This window comes from Hylaeus volcanicus, chromosome 4, assembly GCF_026283585.1.
Source record: "Hylaeus volcanicus isolate JK05 chromosome 4, UHH_iyHylVolc1.0_haploid, whole genome shotgun sequence".
In the NCBI taxonomy this organism is placed as follows: Eukaryota; Metazoa; Arthropoda; class Insecta; order Hymenoptera; family Colletidae; genus Hylaeus; species Hylaeus volcanicus.
The window spans coordinates 8,865,911-8,884,225 of record NC_071979.1 but is presented as its reverse complement, the minus strand read 5'-3'; the positions used below and the strand labels follow the sequence as shown (position 1 = coordinate 8,884,225).

General features: G+C 39.2%; 1 protein-coding gene and 1 long non-coding RNA gene across 3 annotated transcripts; both read left to right on the top strand.

Annotated features, from left to right (window-relative positions):
- Positions 1-1,194: 1,194 nt before the first annotated feature.
- LOC128875132 (uncharacterized) lies at positions 1,195-2,848 on the top strand. The gene is made up of 5 exons (XR_008456759.1): positions 1,195-1,304; positions 1,400-1,554; positions 1,632-1,744; positions 1,827-1,991; positions 2,355-2,848. It is a non-coding gene; the product is annotated as an uncharacterized LOC128875132 (long non-coding RNA).
- Positions 2,849-11,769: 8,921 nt separating this feature from the next.
- On the top strand, positions 11,770-18,224 carry LOC128874902 (ubiquitin-protein ligase E3A). 2 transcript variants are annotated; one of them, XM_054120055.1, is made up of 12 exons: positions 11,770-12,349; positions 13,148-13,278; positions 13,351-13,531; positions 14,400-14,762; positions 14,857-15,167; positions 15,228-15,422; positions 15,500-15,799; positions 15,869-16,069; positions 16,138-16,415; positions 16,488-16,704; positions 16,794-17,029; positions 17,103-18,224. In XM_054120055.1, the coding sequence occupies exons 2-12, from the start codon at positions 13,171-13,173 to the stop codon at positions 17,221-17,223; spliced, it is 2,511 nt and encodes an 836-aa protein (XP_053976030.1). In that variant the 5' UTR covers positions 11,770-12,349; positions 13,148-13,170; the 3' UTR covers positions 17,224-18,224. The 2 variants fall into 2 exon arrangements, with proteins under 2 accessions (XP_053976030.1, XP_053976029.1); XM_054120054.1 differs by having other exon boundaries at positions 13,143-13,278.
- The last annotated feature ends 91 nt before the right edge of the window (positions 18,225-18,315 follow it).

Here is an 18,315-nt window from a genome sequence, read left to right as displayed (position 1 = left end):
ATTATGTAACCCTCTACCAGCAAGAACTTTTCATACCTTCCTTCTCCACCCACAGGCGCCGTTTCTTACAGGTTCACTTCATATTTTATGTCCACGTCCACCGACTTATCTATTCGTTCATCGATCACACCTCAGGTCCTTTGCGCTCTTTTTTCCTCGTTTATTAAAACGCTACACGTTGTGGGGTTATAGTGACACGAGAACGTAAATTTTTCATTCCACGCAACGGAAGCAGCGAGCGTTCCGCCTGAAGCATAGGCATCTGCGTCGATACGTGTTTATTTCACACAGAAATGTTTACCGTGATACCGAGAAGCGGTAGTAAAAATTCGTGATTGAGCTCTTCGTGGAACAGAACGAAATTTTGAGAACATTTATTGCTGTGAAACGCAGACAGTGACCTAGATGTTCCAACATTTTTCAGAGAAAAATATCTGACTCAATAGGAGGATTGGCATAGTCCTTATTTATTTGCTAATTGATTTCATCCCTTAAGATGTCATACCTTTCGAGTTGGACTTGTGGAATATTGACTGAGTGAGTTTATACTATTTTAACAGTTTAGCTTTTCTGTGCGGAAATGAAGATACTGAATATTTTTTAATTTCACATAGATCCAGAGCTCTGCCTTACATTAACCACATAACGATCTAATGATTAAATTCCTCCTCGGAATAATAAAATACTTGCACCATGTAGATTTCAACAGTCAGTACAGAGTTCCGTAAAAAACTCAGGCGACGAACATGCTACTGCACAAAGCACGAAAGTCTTCGAACCTGAAACTTCGCGTTTCGACTTGAATCGGATGATCGATTCGCTCTTTGCATGGGGAATTATTCGAGCACTGTCAAATTACCAAAAGTAATTTTCATGGCCTAGATAACACCCGTCGTTACAGCCCCTGACGGGAATGGAAACAGTCACGCGAGTGTCGTTGTAGGACGAGCAAGAATCCACGTTCTTGCGGTGGTATTGTGCAAGGAATCGCATTGTTTCATACTCGATGTCATTCGACGTTATACGTCAAGACCGTGTTCTTCTGTTCCGTGTTTCGCGTCGTGCAACGATGAGAGAGCGAGATACCATTTGCAATATTCGCTCGCGAGACGTGTTCGACCGTGTAACGAGGTTGTCCATTTTGTAGCCAATTACAGGAGAGTTGCAATTACAGCAATTACGGTTGAAAGTTGTTTCGACTTTAACGAGCAATTTAGTTGCGAGTGAAGTTTAAATATTAAACAGCGAAAATTATACGAGCCGGGAGACTCGTCGATATATTTATGAGCTTTATGAGGCCGATGGTGCGTCGATCACTTTTTCTCGATAACTGCGAAACGTCGAAACGTCTTTATTATCCCTTCGAATTATCCCTTCGTTTACATCAAATTATTTTTAGTTGGTTACGCCGTGGAAAAATTAACGTTGTACAAGATTTTGATATCGGAATAAATAATTTTAATATTCAATTCCTGGAACGGAAGCCGGTCTAATGGCCTGAATATAGATACCCGCGGTGCTACGTGCCAAATCATAAATTTTACGTCATCGCAGGTAAAACAGAAGCAAAGATGTTCGACGGGACTCTACTTTCATAGCGCCCGTTGCAATTTAACGGTCATGTTCTTTAGCGATTTCGTTACACACGGTCGCTCAGCTATGAAAACCGTTGTCGCTGCATGCCAACGCGTTCTGCTCGAAATAGAAGAATCAAAAAATAGCTAGAAAACCTGAACGAGCATTGGTAAGCACGTGACCGGGATGCATAACAAGTGAAAGTGTGCCTTTGGTGTACATAAAAATGTGATAAAAATTAAATTTTAAAGGAGGATTCCCCAAGCTCAAAGAAGTTCATGGATTCGTAGAAGCTGATGTAATGGACTCCAACCTTAGAAATACTCTTGAACCGACTTGTGAACCACTGCCGGTTTCCTCGTTTTGTCCAATGAATCATGATCTTGAATCATTGTACACCTGAACCTTGATATTCGGTTTGTGCCGTTAAGATTTTACGATTATCGAATTTGCATAGAAGGAAAGGATCGTGAATCAGTATTCTTTGTGCATTGTAACCGCCACGTGTATACAATGTACAGATAGCATTGTTTCTACTCTGTATTGTTTCGCGGTATAACGTTATACCGTAGGAGAATCTATTCTATCGACTTTCTACAATTTGTCTTTTATCCCCGAGTAATATTATAAAGTGTGTAAGAAATTTGTCATTTTCTGAAGAACACGCTGAAGACAGTATTCCGTCCTAAACTTTCATTTTTATTTACAAAGTGAGGAATTAATTTAATCTAGACGCAAATCGTCATGTATTTCAAGGACATTTTAATTTCTGATTCTAGGTTTAACTTTAGTACAAGTTCGTGTTAGATTCTGCATCATCTTTGCAGACAGCAGTCGTAGAGGAGAAGGTAAACGGTTTAGAGGATTAGAATCTTTTTAGAGGTCCCTCGTGTATTATAATATTCAACGAAGATCTGTATCCTTGAACGAACAAGTACGCAGAACAGAATCGTGCCAAAGGATCCTAATCAAAGGAAACCATCCCGTTAATCCTAGAATCCGTTACAGTCGCCCTTGTGCACGTTCATCCGTCGGTTCTGTAGACGAAATTACGATTCGCTAATCTCCGGCAAACAAGACACACCAAATTCTAGAGTATTCATAACAAACCTCGCACGTCTTCAATACAATAAATTAATAATGTATGTTCAAGGATGCGAAGCTTGGTATCATAAAAGGTAATGTAACTCCATTGTCTTTAATTCAATATCTGGAGCTATTATTACGCACACGAATTGCCTCCCCTATTTTTCAAACATTTCTATTTCTTCTAGACAGCTCCTTAGATTTTTCAGTATTGCGTCTAACAGTCGCGCGTGAAACGTACCTGGGGGTTCGGTTTCCCCGTCGAATCGGGTGTTAAATATTTAATCAATATGTCAAGGCTGTAAGTTCGTTTGGAAACTCCATTATTCCGTGATCGGAAACCAATAGTCGTCGTCAATTTTCAGATCACGATCGGAAAGCCAATATTTCCAGGTCTTTACATATGAAAGGCTTCGTTCCCGTTGCTTTTCCGTGGGCGAAATCAACTATAGCTCGTCGTGGGGGTAGGACGAAATTCGCGGGGCCATACATCAGGCAGGATTTTTCAGGGTACCACTGTTATCGTGCGTGCCACGGCAAGAATTTACTGCCCGCCTACCGAGAGTTCATGACGGAAGAGCCTGACGTCATAATCTTGGTAATATAGCAGTACGTCGCTCCCATTTGGTTTCAGACCCAGTTACGGCCAACTTCTATTTCAAAGTTAAATGTGAAATGTTCAAGCGTTTCCAAACATTTTCCAACAATATTCTGGGATTTCATGGGAATCTTTAGCTGAGATGGGTATGGCTTTAGAAGTCTGCAAACGGTATGTAGGGGATGGTAGAAGTAATTAAAATGCAGGTACTTCATTCCAGAATGGAGAAGAAATTAATTCAAGTTTTTATATTCAGGTTTGGGAGAATATATTTGCGTATGAAAGGATTCTTTAGATGGATTCTGGTACGTGATATTTCTACGTTATTATTAGAATTACAATCTTGCGACTGTAGTTAAATATTCTTATCATTGTTCACTGGCTCAGATATTATTTTGAATTTAATCCAGTTTAAAAATTGGTTCGATACTTGATTACTACAATAATTTAATAGTTTCACATTTCCTTCAAATTCTGTATTTATACTATCGAATATCCGTGCTTTGATTATGTATTCATCTTTTTTAAATATTAATCTATAATCCGACGTGGCTTGATTTACATTTAGATGAATCTTTACTGTAGAAATAGGTAAATAAACAACCTTATGTATTACATTGCCAATGGATATCGCTGTGATTATTAAACTAAAAGTACTAGGTAATTATCAATCATCGTATACAAATCCTTTTCCAACAAAAGAACCCAAATTTCAATAATTCGTAAAGAATTAGTTAGACCATGTAATTTCTAGTTATATATTTAGAAAAAATATTCCTCGTAGAAATTTTCATGATTATTAGTCTGCCAGCGAACGTGTTAAGTATGTTTTTGCGACGGTGTCAAGCCGTACGAATTTCATAAGGATAAAATCCACGGAATTGGACCTTCTCGAGCGTCACTCTTTGACCAGGGCATAATCCTAATTCGATGCGATCCTCGAGAGTGCATAACCCGAATCGAGATATGCACTTTGTCACACACCGCTGGGACCTACCCCCTCGAAACGAAATAAACTGAAGCCCCCAGACCTTCGATCCGACGAGATGCAGACTTTCTAGGCCGACGTCCCACATAACGCGGGGAAGAGCTTCGATAAAAATTCAATTTCCAGCCGAGACGAACCGCGCCTGAATATTAATTAACACAATTAAATTCACCGACGTAACTTCCAATTTAACAATTGAAAAGTCTCGCTCGAACCGAGTGAAAAGTTCCCGTGATGAATCTCTGTGAGAACGAAGGTGTCGCGAAACCGGCTGAAGGATTTCAATTAATGCTATCCGACAATTGAAGATCCTCGAGGTGAAACGAAGGTGTGCGTTGGAATTGTGCAAAATTGGTAAAGGTTTTGCAAAGTTGAATTAAGCGAAAGTTGCGGAAGAAAAAATCCAAACTTCACAAATTCGTAACACTGGCTCTTCTTGCAGATACCAATTCAATCTAAATTAAGTTAAATTAAAATTAATTAAATTATACATCATTCAGGTGCCTTAGCTACCACAAAATTGACCACTTTTGCATAAATTAAATACAAAGTTGAATAGTAAAACTACACCCTTATAAAAACACCATTATCCCCAGTTTACTAATACAAAACTTCCCCGACCGTTTCCACCGTCAGGAAAGACGAATGACTAATTCGTGTCCTTAGATGCGTGGAAAATCTTCAAAGAGCCGCGAAAAAAAAAAATGTTGAGCAATAAGTCTCCGCGCGAGAAGATACAAAATGTCGTCTGCGAAAGAGTTTCCATCGTGTCACGCTTTTTACCCTGCCGTTGCCCTTAATCCCAACGTCTCGACCTTCGCTCGTTCTTGCTTCGAGCTCCCCTTAAAGTTGTCCGCTCAGAGGAGCTCACCTGCGACGAAGATTCGATAACGAAGCTCGGTCCACCGAGTAAATCGATCGCGACTGTGACTCGCGGGCGTAGAAAGGGGAACAGATTGGAGAAGGTCGAATCTGGCTCTCTCGAGGCACCGAGAGGATCGCTCTTTCTCCCCTTACGATCTCTGTCAAAGCGGAAAAGAGGTTGTCGCGGCTCGTGTTCTGGTACTAGAGCTCCCATCGATTAGCCTGTTGATGAATTTCGTCGACGATAGTCATGTACAAATACTCCTATACCTGCAAACGTTAAGAGTTCCTGGTCTTGTAGGGAAACAGTCATAAAGCAGATAATAAGTTAACTTTGAGGATTTTTAGATATTCTCGGTCAGTTTTGGGTGTTAAATGACGATAAGACTGTACAAATTCGTAAATATCCTTTTCGTAATTTTCATGAATTTACTTTTCGTAATTAAGTTCTTAAAACTGGCCATCGTGTGACGACGTTCGTGTCCGAAGTATAACGTACTCACCTTTCACGGCTGGATAACCCGATTACCTCCCACTTTCCTGGAAAGTCAGTGTCACGAATCACGAAGCCACGTTTAATTACTGAATACAACGCGTTAATTATCTCGGTGACCAGTCGAGGACATCGGGAGCGTCGCGGTTAGAACGACCCTTTTTTGCGAAAGAGGAAAGCAAAACGTTGTAGACAGACCTCCTGACAAAGGAAATTAACCCCTTCGTACCCTCATCTAAATGCAATGTTGATTTTTTTTTTCTCTTTAATAATCACCAATCTAATTTGCCTCAAATATTATGAAAATTGCAAAGAAGTATTTACTTAAAAGCTCAATCTAAATTGTTTGATCACGACTGTTTTATTATCGTACCCTTTGTAATTTAAAAGCACTTGTATTATTTTTCTTAATTTCGAGAATTCTGTAATAAATAAATTTGTTGCTAATTAAATTATCGTAGAAATTCAATACAGTATCATGTTCATGAGTCATACATATTAATTACTCATTTCTGAGCGAAAATGGCTTCTTAAAATCGATGCTCGCGTTTTTCTCGGAAAATGTTTTCCCCCCGGAATAGATTTCCAAGGTGATCGTTTACATCTTCGTATTTCCTTTCACGCTTCTTTAGACTCTGCGGTGAACAAACAGAAGGAATTAATGCAATAGCTCGATCTGTTCGTGCTTCTTGGCGCGAGTTCTCGAAGAAGGTTTCCTCATCTCCCATCGAATTTACAGAAACAAGAAACAAGGAAAAACAGTTTCTCCGAACTTCCGAGGGACGCATATAACGCTCGCGAAAATGATCACAGAATAGGTTTGCAGAAGACTAAGGCCACGAAAACGTAAAATGGTATTCATCTTCTCTTTTTAAAGAAGGAATTGATCATGAGGACGGGTCAATTACAATCTTCATTGCAATTTTTTACTTAAATGGCACGATAAACTTGAAATCCAAAATCAATTGGTTCAGGTTGCATTGGTGACAGTATAGACAAAATAAAATAAAGTCTACTGATCAGTGTCCGGAATGAGATTCGAAACTTTCAAGGCTGTGAAGATTCAAATCGCTTCGAACATCTTGAAAATCTTGGTAGATCGCGAAAGTCTCGATTGCACTTGAAGTCTTGATGGGTTTGGAAACTTTCAACGAGTCCTAAACATTTAGGCATGACATGACATAAAAAAATAAATACACTTAGTGATTCAAAAAGCTTTCTGACACACTGACTCGTTCCAATAAGTATTTCAATTTTAATAAATCGACGAATTTATAAATTCTTTATTAACAAATAATTAACTTCATCAATTTTCAAAAAACAATTCAAGAAATAACGAATAGATGATAATTTATATATAAGAAACCGATCAATTTTGATATTATCGATGCAGTTAATTACTCATTCAAGCACAATTCATGAATGTAAATAGCTACTGGAGTGCATTTAACGCATAATGAAAAGCTCGTCGAATCTCCAAATGCATTTATTTATGTAAAATATTGAGGGCACGTCGAAAGTTTCGAGACTCAACCAGGACTTGGCGCTCGATAGAAACCATTGAAAACCGATCAAGACTTTCGAGATCAATCAAGACTTCAAAATTGAACCAAACTTCCAAGACCAATCAAGACTTCGCATCAGACCAAGAGCCTCGAGACTTTCTCTGCTGAAAAACATTCGATCCCATCTTAAGCCCGCCGCTAAAACCAGAGCAAGAGCGAAATATAAGCAGAAACTTTTCGAAAAGAAAAATACCGTACGTCCGCGAAACGGCGGAAAAAAGCGGGACTGAACAGATTAAGAGATCGAGCGGAAAACGACAGATCAATACCAGAGAAATCCAACGACGAGACTCTCGAACGCGTCGGAAGGGAGTGTTTAGTCGCCCTTGTAATTGTCTTTTCGAGCCAACAAATGCAGCTCTGCAGAATAAACGTTTTCCCCCTCGCTGGAAACAGCTGCGCGAGAACCTATATTTTCGCCCTTGAATTTCAACAACAATAACAGATCACAAAAAGCGGGAGCGTTCCTAGGGACCTTGCAACCCCGGGAGTTATTTCGATCAACAGAGTCAAACTTTGTCGAAAACTAGCCAGAGAATCACGCTGTACATTTTTTTCAAGATTTTTTTTCAGGGAAATAGATGGAATAACGAGGTAGTAACTTTTGAGGTAGTCTTTTAATAATTGTCTACTCGAGCTCTGTTTTATTGTTAAACCATTGTACGGGTCAGTTTACAGAAAAGACTTTCAAAAACAGCGTCTGTGATAATAAAAGATACCCTGAATAATAAAAATAAAATATAGATCGAATGAAAAGTCTATTCGAATGGGAATTTATTCGCGTAACGCGCTGTCGCCCGTTATATAACACGTGCCACACACTCGAATCGGATTGTATCAGAATACAAATTTATTCGAATGGAAATTTATCCGAATGAAAACTTATTCGAACAACGCTTCGTTGGCCACCATACAGCTCGCGCCGAGCAATAAACTCGCAGTTTAGCGAGTACCGAATTAATTTAAGAGTGGACCAAAGACGATGTGAATCATTGCGCTTCGTCATTGCGATTCCCAGTTCCAGAGGTTGAAGTTTAATATAAAGCAAAGTCGATACGAGCAGCGGCGCGTAACGTGGAACACCGATACGACTGGTCGAACATCGACTACGAGATCATTACCGTCGGAATTAGAGGCTCTGGGAAACAATAGCGCGCAATATGTGCTGCGAAAGAAAGGAAAATCAAGAATAGGGGAGAACGGCTATCGAGAAAGAGAGGAATGAGAGAAAATGTAATGAAACCACGCAAGAATGGAAGAGTACAGTTCATTTCGCCGACTATTCTCGAAATTCTACTATTATCGAGGAACATTTGTCAATAAATGCATGACTCGACTTCATGAAGACTGTGCAATCCTCGATTGCCTTCGTAAATGAAGATTTCTTGGAGAATAAGAGAATTTTCTTTTCTTTTTAATTAATGGGGTGCATTTTAACCTTGAAAGAGTGAAAAAAGATAAACACCAAACCACACTCGCTCATCCGAGGAAACTTAAGGGTGAGTTAAAATTAAAAGGGAAAGCAGTTTACAGAAGCGTTGCTCAGAGTAGTAGAAAGAGGGGAGACAGAATGGATAGCGATGGTCGAGAATGATGAGAATAGCGCGAAGCATCAAGTAAAAAAAGGTGGGCGAATAAAAGATGAGAATAAAAATAGGGTAGAAAAGAAGTGTGCGAGTCGGTGGGGGTGGCGAGGAGTCAAAGAAGTACGTGGGTGGGAGAAAGAGGACGACGGAAGAGTGCAGGGGTGGCAAACGAATAGCGAAGTTGGCCTTGATCGAAACTCGGCCGCATCCAAGCGGAAGCTTCATCCCCTATCAAGCGACCCCTGGTCCCTGTAAATCCGTGTACCTTTCTGCTTCCCGATCTCTATCGTCCTCGACTTCCACCGCAAGTTCCGACTTCTCTAACCCAGAAAAAAATAGAAGAGAAAAGCGGTCTGTTTATGCCGGTCTGTCCGAGTTGCCTCGGCCAGCGATAACGATAACAATTGTCTCGCGGAGCTATCAGGCCTTCAAAGGCCCCGGAACACTTTCGTGGCCTAAGACTCGTCGGATTAGATACAATCTGAGGGCTCGTTTCCACCCCTATCCCTATTGCATCTTCGAGGAATTGAAAGGAAGCTTCGCGGACGGGCTTTAACGATTTCCTTTCGCGATCTCGGTCGAGCGCGTTCGTTTCGTTGTGCATTATCGTATTCAACTTCTCGGATGGTCGCGAGCAAGTATTTTCTGAAGCTTAACGATTCGGATGCTGGCAAGAGAAATTCGAATATCAGACTCGCTTTTGTAGTCCTTGCTGCGTTGATTGTTTTTGAGATATTTTGTTCTTTAATCTTGTAATTGATATTTGATCTTGATATTTGAAGATTAAAGTGCCGAGTTTACGAATATTTATGGGATTCACTGTATATCGAGAGGTTCATCTTGGTGATCAATAAATGTTACTTGCGCATGTTACTTATGTCCTTTTATTTGAATTATTGAAGCAGAAAGGGATAAGAGAAGGAAGTTTTCTTGGAGCCTATCACAGGTGCGTTGCGAACCTCTGGCATATTTCGGATCGAACACGTGTATAGGTGTGTATCATCGAAAAATCTCGAGTAGTTGGCTTGGCACCAAATTACTGATGACACCTGCTTGCTGGAGCACCGATTTCTGTCTAATCAGCGACTCTCGATCATCCAACTAAATGGCCCGAGCTATCTCCACCCAAGAGCGATCTCGGAAACTTTAAATTACATTGTCAACTTAAGAACTTGGTAACTGGTCGACTGGCTTGTGCTTGTCCTTCGTTGTGTAGATAATTCTTTCGAGCGAGCTTGTGCATGTACATCGACCCGCGAAGATGGGATTATTCGAGGAAATGACGGCTTTTCAGTGGGAAATGAAAACAGGTGGAAGTAAGTAGGATAAGTTATTTATTTAATCACCCTGTGAAATATTCAAAGGGGTAGTGAAGTTTTAGGATTTGAATGCACTCCACTGGCGCTAATATGGCGACGTAGCACGAATCAATTAAAATATCAACGAAACGTTCTGTCTTGCATTTACTTTGATAGAAAAAAGTACCTATACAATTTCTAAAGTTTGGATCTTCTATAAATTTTAAGTAAACGTTAACAGTATAAAGAAAAAGTAATTGATAACATATTTTCACATAGGGGAGTGCAAAACATACTTCTATACCGAGAAAACATAATATTATCTAATCTTTACTTCGTTAAAAATTATTTTAGAAAATCTTTGTGAAATTTGTAGGGGACGGAAACCTCAAGAGTCGAAAACGACTATCGTTTACTCGTTAAAACCGACAAGCGTGCCCACTTTTTATATTCCGAAGTTAATATTTCCGTTAAAATATCTCGGAAATTAAATTTTAAGGGGTGTGTTATCGTAACTTCGCTGAAAATGAACTCCAAACCGTGCGATTCGGAGAAGTTTTCACTGGACTACGGATTTGGCGTTGCAATTAACGAGAAAGTGGCAGGAATGAATTTAAATAAAACGCAGCGTGCATATGTACGAAGGTGTGACCGAGGGTGCGGCTTTATTCGCTCGTCTAGTCGGCAAATGGCACAGCTTGGCACCGATAATTTCGCCCCATTTTTTTTTCCCGTGAACTAATGGTTTCCTGTTCACGTCAGTCCTTCGTTTCGCCCCGAAAGCTCAATTTCCCTTTTATATTCGCCCCCGTATCGATAGAAATTATCGAATGACTTGCTACCAACCACATCCCCCGCGCACCCTGCTTGGCCTCAGTTTTCTTATTGTCGCGAAATCAGCGAAGAAATTATACTCGACACCCTGCAATAGCCTATGCTGAATTTAGCACGGAATCGATATTACCTTTTAGAAACTTCCCCAGTGGTGTCGGTGTACGATCAGTTTTATTATGTTCGTACAATCAACGACTTTATCGCGTGTAAAACAAACTGGGAACGTAATCGTAAAAAGAATAATGTGAGTAGCGATATTAGACAGTTTTACTTTACACTTTTACTTTAACACTTTTGGATAAGTTTGAAAATGTAATTAAAAATTGTGAAGAGGAATATATGAAAGAAATGATTATTTTAGTTTTTTTATTAAACGTGGAAGGAGACTTTACAGGAAATTGTGTCTTGAAAAACATGAAATTAATAAAATCAATACTTTTTTAATAGGTTTCAAAGTGTAATTATAGATTACAATATAAGAAGAAAAGTATGAGACGAAACAATTGAAATGATTATAGTTTTCAATGCAATGACGAATTTAGGTAGATTAGATACTCTAATTTCTCTATTCTGCTATCTTAAAATGACTTCATTAATTGAGAAGCAAAAGAATTCTTTCAACATATTATAATTTCTTATTCAAAGAGATTTATGTTACCCGCTTCAGCATGGATCGCGATTAAACATCGAATACGATCGAATATGAAACGATTTACATAATTCAAATAAAAGCAGAAACGAATCAATCACTTTTTAAATCGCAGCGTGTCCGCGAAAATCGTGTTTTTCGCGCGCGATCCAGGTCACGTCGCAATGAGTTATCGAGAGATCGAGAGAACATCAGCCACGGTTCGATCGATCGAGAATCTCGATAATCGCAGCTGGCTTGTCCGTACAGAACAGTAGACAGCAGCCAAGAAGGGGCCGCAAAACGATTCGTTTTATCTCTTTCCTCGGTATTTTGACATTGACTTGAAAAATTCGCGTATCAACGGGGTCGTCGAGCTACGCGATCCACGGACATTATACTTTGTGCAACCGCGGAACAGTGTTCACCTAACCTCGACCAATACGTTCGGTTCGAGTTACGGACAAATATACCTCGAGCAAAAGCCGAACTACGGTTCTCAGTCTATCTCTTTCCCTCTCCCTTCGCCTTACTTTCCGTCTGTTCGCTCCGTCTTTCTTTTACTATTCTATTTCGAAGTGTATACATACTAGGATAGTGCGTAATACGTAGTGAAAACGTAGTTGAAGGCATCGTGGCGAAGCCGCCGACAAGAGGTCCGCTGACCAAATTTAGTGATAGTGCATAAGTGCACTTCGATATACCGATTTGTTAGAAGAAGCGGACGTGGCGAGATTTCCTGTTACGATCGAGGCGGAGGAGGCAAAATTTCGAGGATTCACGGTCTATGAACGCCAAGGGTCAAGGGGACCCTGGGGAAGATTACGCTTCCAGGTGACATCGACGTTTCACAGGAGTGCTCGTTGTCTAGAACTTTCTCGTTCTTGTAACACGTTTCTCTGCTCGCATCTCGCTCTTTTTCCTAGACGAAAGGTTTATTTTGCTTTTTGTGCGAAACGCAATATCGTTACGAATATCTACGAGCCCAGGTTATTTTTAACGTGCTTTGTTTTGGTACAACGACTCGACTCATCGACCTCGAGAAGCTGATCTCTTTCTGAACTGTCATCTTCGCTTGAGCTGGCAACGTCGCGAATCACTGCTACATCTCACCACCATGTGTTCCTAATTAAAGAATTGAGAATATTGGGATGCACAATTAGTGTTTCTGTTACTTTTGCGTCACTTGTTTTGGCTAACTCTCCAATCGATTGGTGTTCGTTTCAATGTGAGCAGAAACATTTCCATTATCCATTTCCAAGACATTGGAGACTCGCAATTCTGTGCATATTCAACATGTGACTAATATCTAACAATAGTTTGTTGTTTACTCGGAAGGACATGCATCGATAATTTCTACCTCTAAAATGCTATAAAAATATTAACCAAACATTGACCATAACTTTCTCATTCCTGTATCATGTTTCCCTGCTTGCTTGATCGCTCTTATTCCTAGACGATAGATTATTTACTTCTATTTTTGCAAAACGCAGTATTATTATGACTCCACAAGCGTAGGTTATTTTTAACATGGTTTGTTTTGATGCAACATCAGCTTTGGTGTTGTTTTATATTTTCTGCATATGGAAAATATAGTAACTGTCTTGTTCTGTCATTACTTTACTAGGGTAGGAGCAGAAAGCCCTTGCAGCGACATGAAGCGTGCAGTTGCTAAACAGTTGATCGAACGGTATTTTTATCAACTTACTGATGGATGTGGCAATCCTGACTGTGACAACCAAAACTGTGCATCGAGTGGCAAAGTACGTACAAATATTATTTAGACTGTTCAAGGGAAAAATATTTGGTGCCAATGCAATTTCTTTGTTGGATAGGTAACAAATCTAACTCCAAATCAAGCTGCGGCTCAAGCTATTCAATTGTTCTCGCAAGAAGCAAGACTTTGCGATGGAACTCAACCAAGTAAAGTAGCCCGAACAACTTTAGAGCCAGGACCGGCGTCAATGGCTAAGAGTTTACCAGTTAAAAGTGTAAATCCGACATGTTCGAACGAAGGTATTGCATCAAATCCCTGCGTAAATCCTGTCCCTGTAAACAACGACTCGGTAATGTTTCCTATAAAAATGGAGATTTCCGAAAATACCAAAGAATCGGATTCCATTCCTCAAGCTCTAACATACAACAATACGCAAATTTCTTTTAAGAATAGATTTACAAGTAACAGTGAAACTTGCGCTAAATTAATGTCGAATGAAAAGCCGACTATATCGCTTCCTGCCAGTAAATCAAGGATAGATAGTCATAGTACATTATGCCCATTTTCGAAAACGAATCGTAATTGCGCTTCAGTTTTAAGTAAATCGATAGTGTCGGATGAGGAGGTTTTTCTAAGTATGTTAGACAGATATAATATTCGAATTCCAAATTATAATAACAATCCCGTGAATAAACAAAATAAAAATAACAATAAAATCATAAAAAAAACATCGAGACGGAGCAAAATAAAACGGAAATTTCATCGTAAAAAAAAGGTATCCTCTAACACAGGAGTTCGCGTAAAAAACTGTTCTCGTTCTGTTGCAAAATTAATAATACTCAATCTGTACCTCAGATACATAGAAAGAGAAAGATATATGGATCATAAGTAGAAATAATTGAATAATTTCCCTTGTTTTTTTTTTTATGGAATCATTGTATACAAAATTGAACTAACGTTATTTATTGACTTTCGTGTAGCTGCTGTGTACATGTTAATAAATGTATTTCATTCAAAATTCTTGTTCTTTATTTATTTGTAATTTAATTTAGAAGCATTGTAATCTGGTATTAGGCAAGACACGAACGATTTTATTACGAGTATCTATAATGATAAATTACTTGGAGAAATACTTGCAACAGAATAAAATTGATTTATTATTAACAGGAAAACGGGTACTATATCTCACAGAAGCGAAACTTTTGGATATAATAGAAAAATGTAAATCGGAAGGATCGTACTCGCTGTTAATTCGTACATTGGGAGAAGTGTTCTCGTCTGGGAAGGCATTGTGTCTCAGTTTTCAAAAAACTGCTAAAAATGATTCTCTGTTGACCGCGCTTCTCAACAGAGCATCAGATAGTTTGTTGAGGCCTGGCGACATGGATAAAGAAGCAATTCGATCTATTCAAGGAGAAGACAAAGAAGAAGATAGCAGTGAAGAATCGCCCACAGTTCCTAATAATGATGATACTAGCGTTGATCTACCAGCTGTCCGAAGAGCCTTTGCCGCTCTTTGGTCATTACCAGGTAATATAATTTTCGATGAAATAAAATAATAAAATAATGATTACATTCTTTTCTATGCATGTTTAATCGATCGCACTTTTCTTTTTATGTTTAGGGGAGGCATTTGAATCTGCTTTAGTCAATGCACTAGTCACTTTGGCGGATAATATCGAATTAGATTTGAGAGTGTTTCGCCTTATGGCATGGGAAAATGTGGACAGCATGTTAAATGTATTCCTCATTGTGTTTGAAATTCCTGTGCTCGGAAAGAGCGAATTTCTGGAACTCGCTCTTCACATGCTTTGTAAAGCACTCAGCTGTTTTCCTGTCGTGGCACAAGCTAAACTGGCTCGCGTATGGGCTAAACATTGTAAATCTCGACTTCTAAGTATTTTACAGGCTCTTCAAGAATTGATAACCGTCAAGGTATACATTTTAAGGTTATAAACAAGTTTAAGAGCAGACTACAAATGTTTACTTTTACAGGTAATAGGTGGATCTTTTACGCGAGATTATTGCGTTCAAGATGCAGACACTATTACCGCTCCTACGAAAGTTATGAAAATTCTATATTACGCGAGTATGTTAGCTGGTGAATTAGATGAACCTGAGTTAAATATAGATGATGATGGTGAATCTGCTAGTAACGATAAATCTGGAAGGGCGACACAGATTCCTCAGGTAAAAACATGGTAAAAGAGATTACAAAATGGTTAATTGTTATTCTTAACGCGGACAATAATTATAATTATTTAAAGGATCCATTAGCGAAAGAACTTGGATTGTCCGCACTAGACGTACGGAAACCGTTTATACCTTTTACCGACTTTTATAACGAACCGTTAAGTGATGCCATAGAAATGGATAAGGATTTCGCGTATTATAAGAGTGAGGAACCTATGAAATTTAGTTTTATGAATTACGCCTTCATTCTCACGCCTGCTACGAAGACGTTGGGGTTGTATTACGATAATCGTATCAGAATGTACAGTGAACGCCGAGTGAGCTTTTTACAAACTATTGTTGGTCAACCAACTAATCCGTATTTAAAATTAAAGGTATGTACGAACTTATAATTTTCTTGTCAAATTTGTATTAATAGTACTTCTTTGTTTTTATCAAAATAGGTTAGGAGAGATCGTTTGATAGACGATGCGTTAGTTGAATTAGAAATGATCGCGATGGAAAATCCATCTGACCTTAAGAAGCAATTAGTTGTTGAATTTGAGGGTGAGCAGGGAGTAGACGAGGGCGGAGTCTCCAAAGAATTCTTTCATTTAATCGTAGAGGAAATCTTTAATCCCGATTACGGCATGTTCACAACTCAGGTAATTTGGGTTTCAATAATCGAAGCGAACGTTTACCGTACACTTATCTGTGTTTTTGTTTATAATAGGAAGACACCCAGATGACATGGTTCAATCCAACATCATTGGAGGTCAACGCACATTTCACGCTTATAGGCGTTGTTCTTGGCTTAGCCATATACAACAATGTAATACTTGACGTGCGTTTCTCGATGGTAGTTTATCGAAAATTACTCGGTAGGAAAGGAACTTTCGCTGATTTGGAAGATTGGAGTCCTACATTGTATCGAACGTTGAAAGAATTGCTGGAGTATACCGGAGATGACATGCCGGAGACATTTATGCAAACCTTCAAAGTGGCTTATAAGTAAGTCTATAACTGATGAAGGTTATTATAATTTGAATAGCAAATAAATTAATAACTTTTTGTATATCGCAGGGATGTCTTTGGCTGGATATCTTTCCATGATCTCAAAGAAAACGGTGACGAATTATTTGTGACCCAAGAGAACAAGAAGGAATTCGTAGATCTTTATGCGGACTTTTTACTTAATAAATCAGTAGAAAGGCAATTTAAGGCGTTCAGGCGTGGTTTTCAAATGGTTACAGACGAAAGTCCGCTGGCGTTACTTTTTAGACCTGAAGAAATCGAACAAGTATGTATTAACTATTACGTTAGATAGGTTAGGTTATAGACATAATTAATTATAGAAAATTATAATTAAACTACGAATTTTTATTGCAGCTTGTTTGCGGCAGCAAGATCTTCGATTTTGCAGAACTAGAAGCTGCTACAGAATACGAAGGAGGTTACACAGTGGACAGCGAGGCAATACGTAATTTCTGGCGAGTCGCGCATTCGTTGCCAACAGAAAGTCAACGAAGGCTTCTCCAATTCACCACTGGAAGCGACAGAGTACCGGTTGGCGGTTTGTCGAGGCTAAAGATGGTCATCGCCAGACACGGTCCAGACTCAGATAGGTACGAGCTATGACAGATCGCGGTTTCTTATCGTAATTGTAAGTCGATGCTAACATATTTTCTAATTTTTCAGACTACCGATAGCTCACACGTGTTTCAACGTCTTACTGTTGCCGGACTATAGTACAATAGAAAAATTGCAAGATCGTTTGTTGAAGGCGATCAACTACTCAAAGGGTTTCGGCATGTTGTAAATGTGCGCAAAAGTTTCGGTATCTCCCCCCAGTCTTTCAGAGTGTCATCGAGTCCCCGAAACACGGGATCGGTGAATCTCTCTCTTTGCCCCGCTGAATGGACGTATTTATTCGAAAATTTATGCAAACGTTACGAACCAAATCCCGCTTTCGTACAATGGTTCATAAATAATTAAATAAATTCGCCCAATTGATACCGAGAATACCTCGCAAAAAACGATCGTTGTCCTCCAATGCGTTTTCCCCGCACAAGCGGCAACAGGAATTGCTGTACAAAAGAAAGATAAAAGAAAAAAACACGAAATACAAATTTTCACGCGGTATACGCTTTGAATTTCCTCGCACTATTATTGTTTAAGCGCCAAAGCAGACTAACGCACCTCGACGAGTCTTGCCGTGATGTTTCTCTGATATTTCGTACTTTTACTGCTCACGATTACGGGACAGTGAAGAACGTCGGCTTCGAAGTTGCTGTGACTCGTCTCTCGATGTTATCCTTAATGAAAGAAAGCAAGCAAGACAAAAAAAAAACCAACATAACACAGTACACACAGCTTAAGAATAAATAGTGAGATGCGCGACTGTGATGAGTGTGAAAGTGTACTGAAAATGATGAGTCGGAATTTGTAGAAATATATATTATTTGTAGACTTAATGGATCCTAGTTGGTACGATGATGAAAATCAAGCCGAGAATACCCCTGTTTAACGTCGTGCGCGCTGTACACAAGATCAATTTTGTAATTACGTAGAGAGAACGCAGAATCATGATCGCTGATGTTTCTTTCCTCGCGTTTTTTTTTTCTATGTGACTTCTGTTATTTGGTTTTCTCTAACATCATATTTTACTTCGGTGAATACGATTAGTGTCTGATAATCTATATGTATACACGAGAATGGATTTGTATAAACATTTGTAATCGGCGGCTTTCTCAATGAAACTGCTCCACGTTGTCGGCTGTCTTATTGTTAGTCACGTGACAATAAAGTTCTATTGAATAACCCGTGCGCCATTTATTTTCGCAGCAAGCTATAATCGGATCAAGCTCAATTGACCGCTCGAAGCGACTTTTCTGACTGTAAAGTGCACCAG

Excerpts from the sequence above, each read along its gene's own strand:
- LOC128874902 (XM_054120054.1), top strand. The coding sequence starts at position 12,303 with ATGAACGCCAAGGGTCAAGGGGACCCTGGGGAAGATTACGCTTCCAG. Across the intron at positions 13,279-13,350 it reads ACTGTGCATCGAGTGGCAAA|GTAACAAATCTAACTCCAAA; the intron begins GTACGTACAAAT and ends TTTGTTGGATAG. Across the intron at positions 13,532-14,399 it reads TCCGACATGTTCGAACGAAG|GAAAACGGGTACTATATCTC; the intron begins GTATTGCATCAA and ends TATTATTAACAG.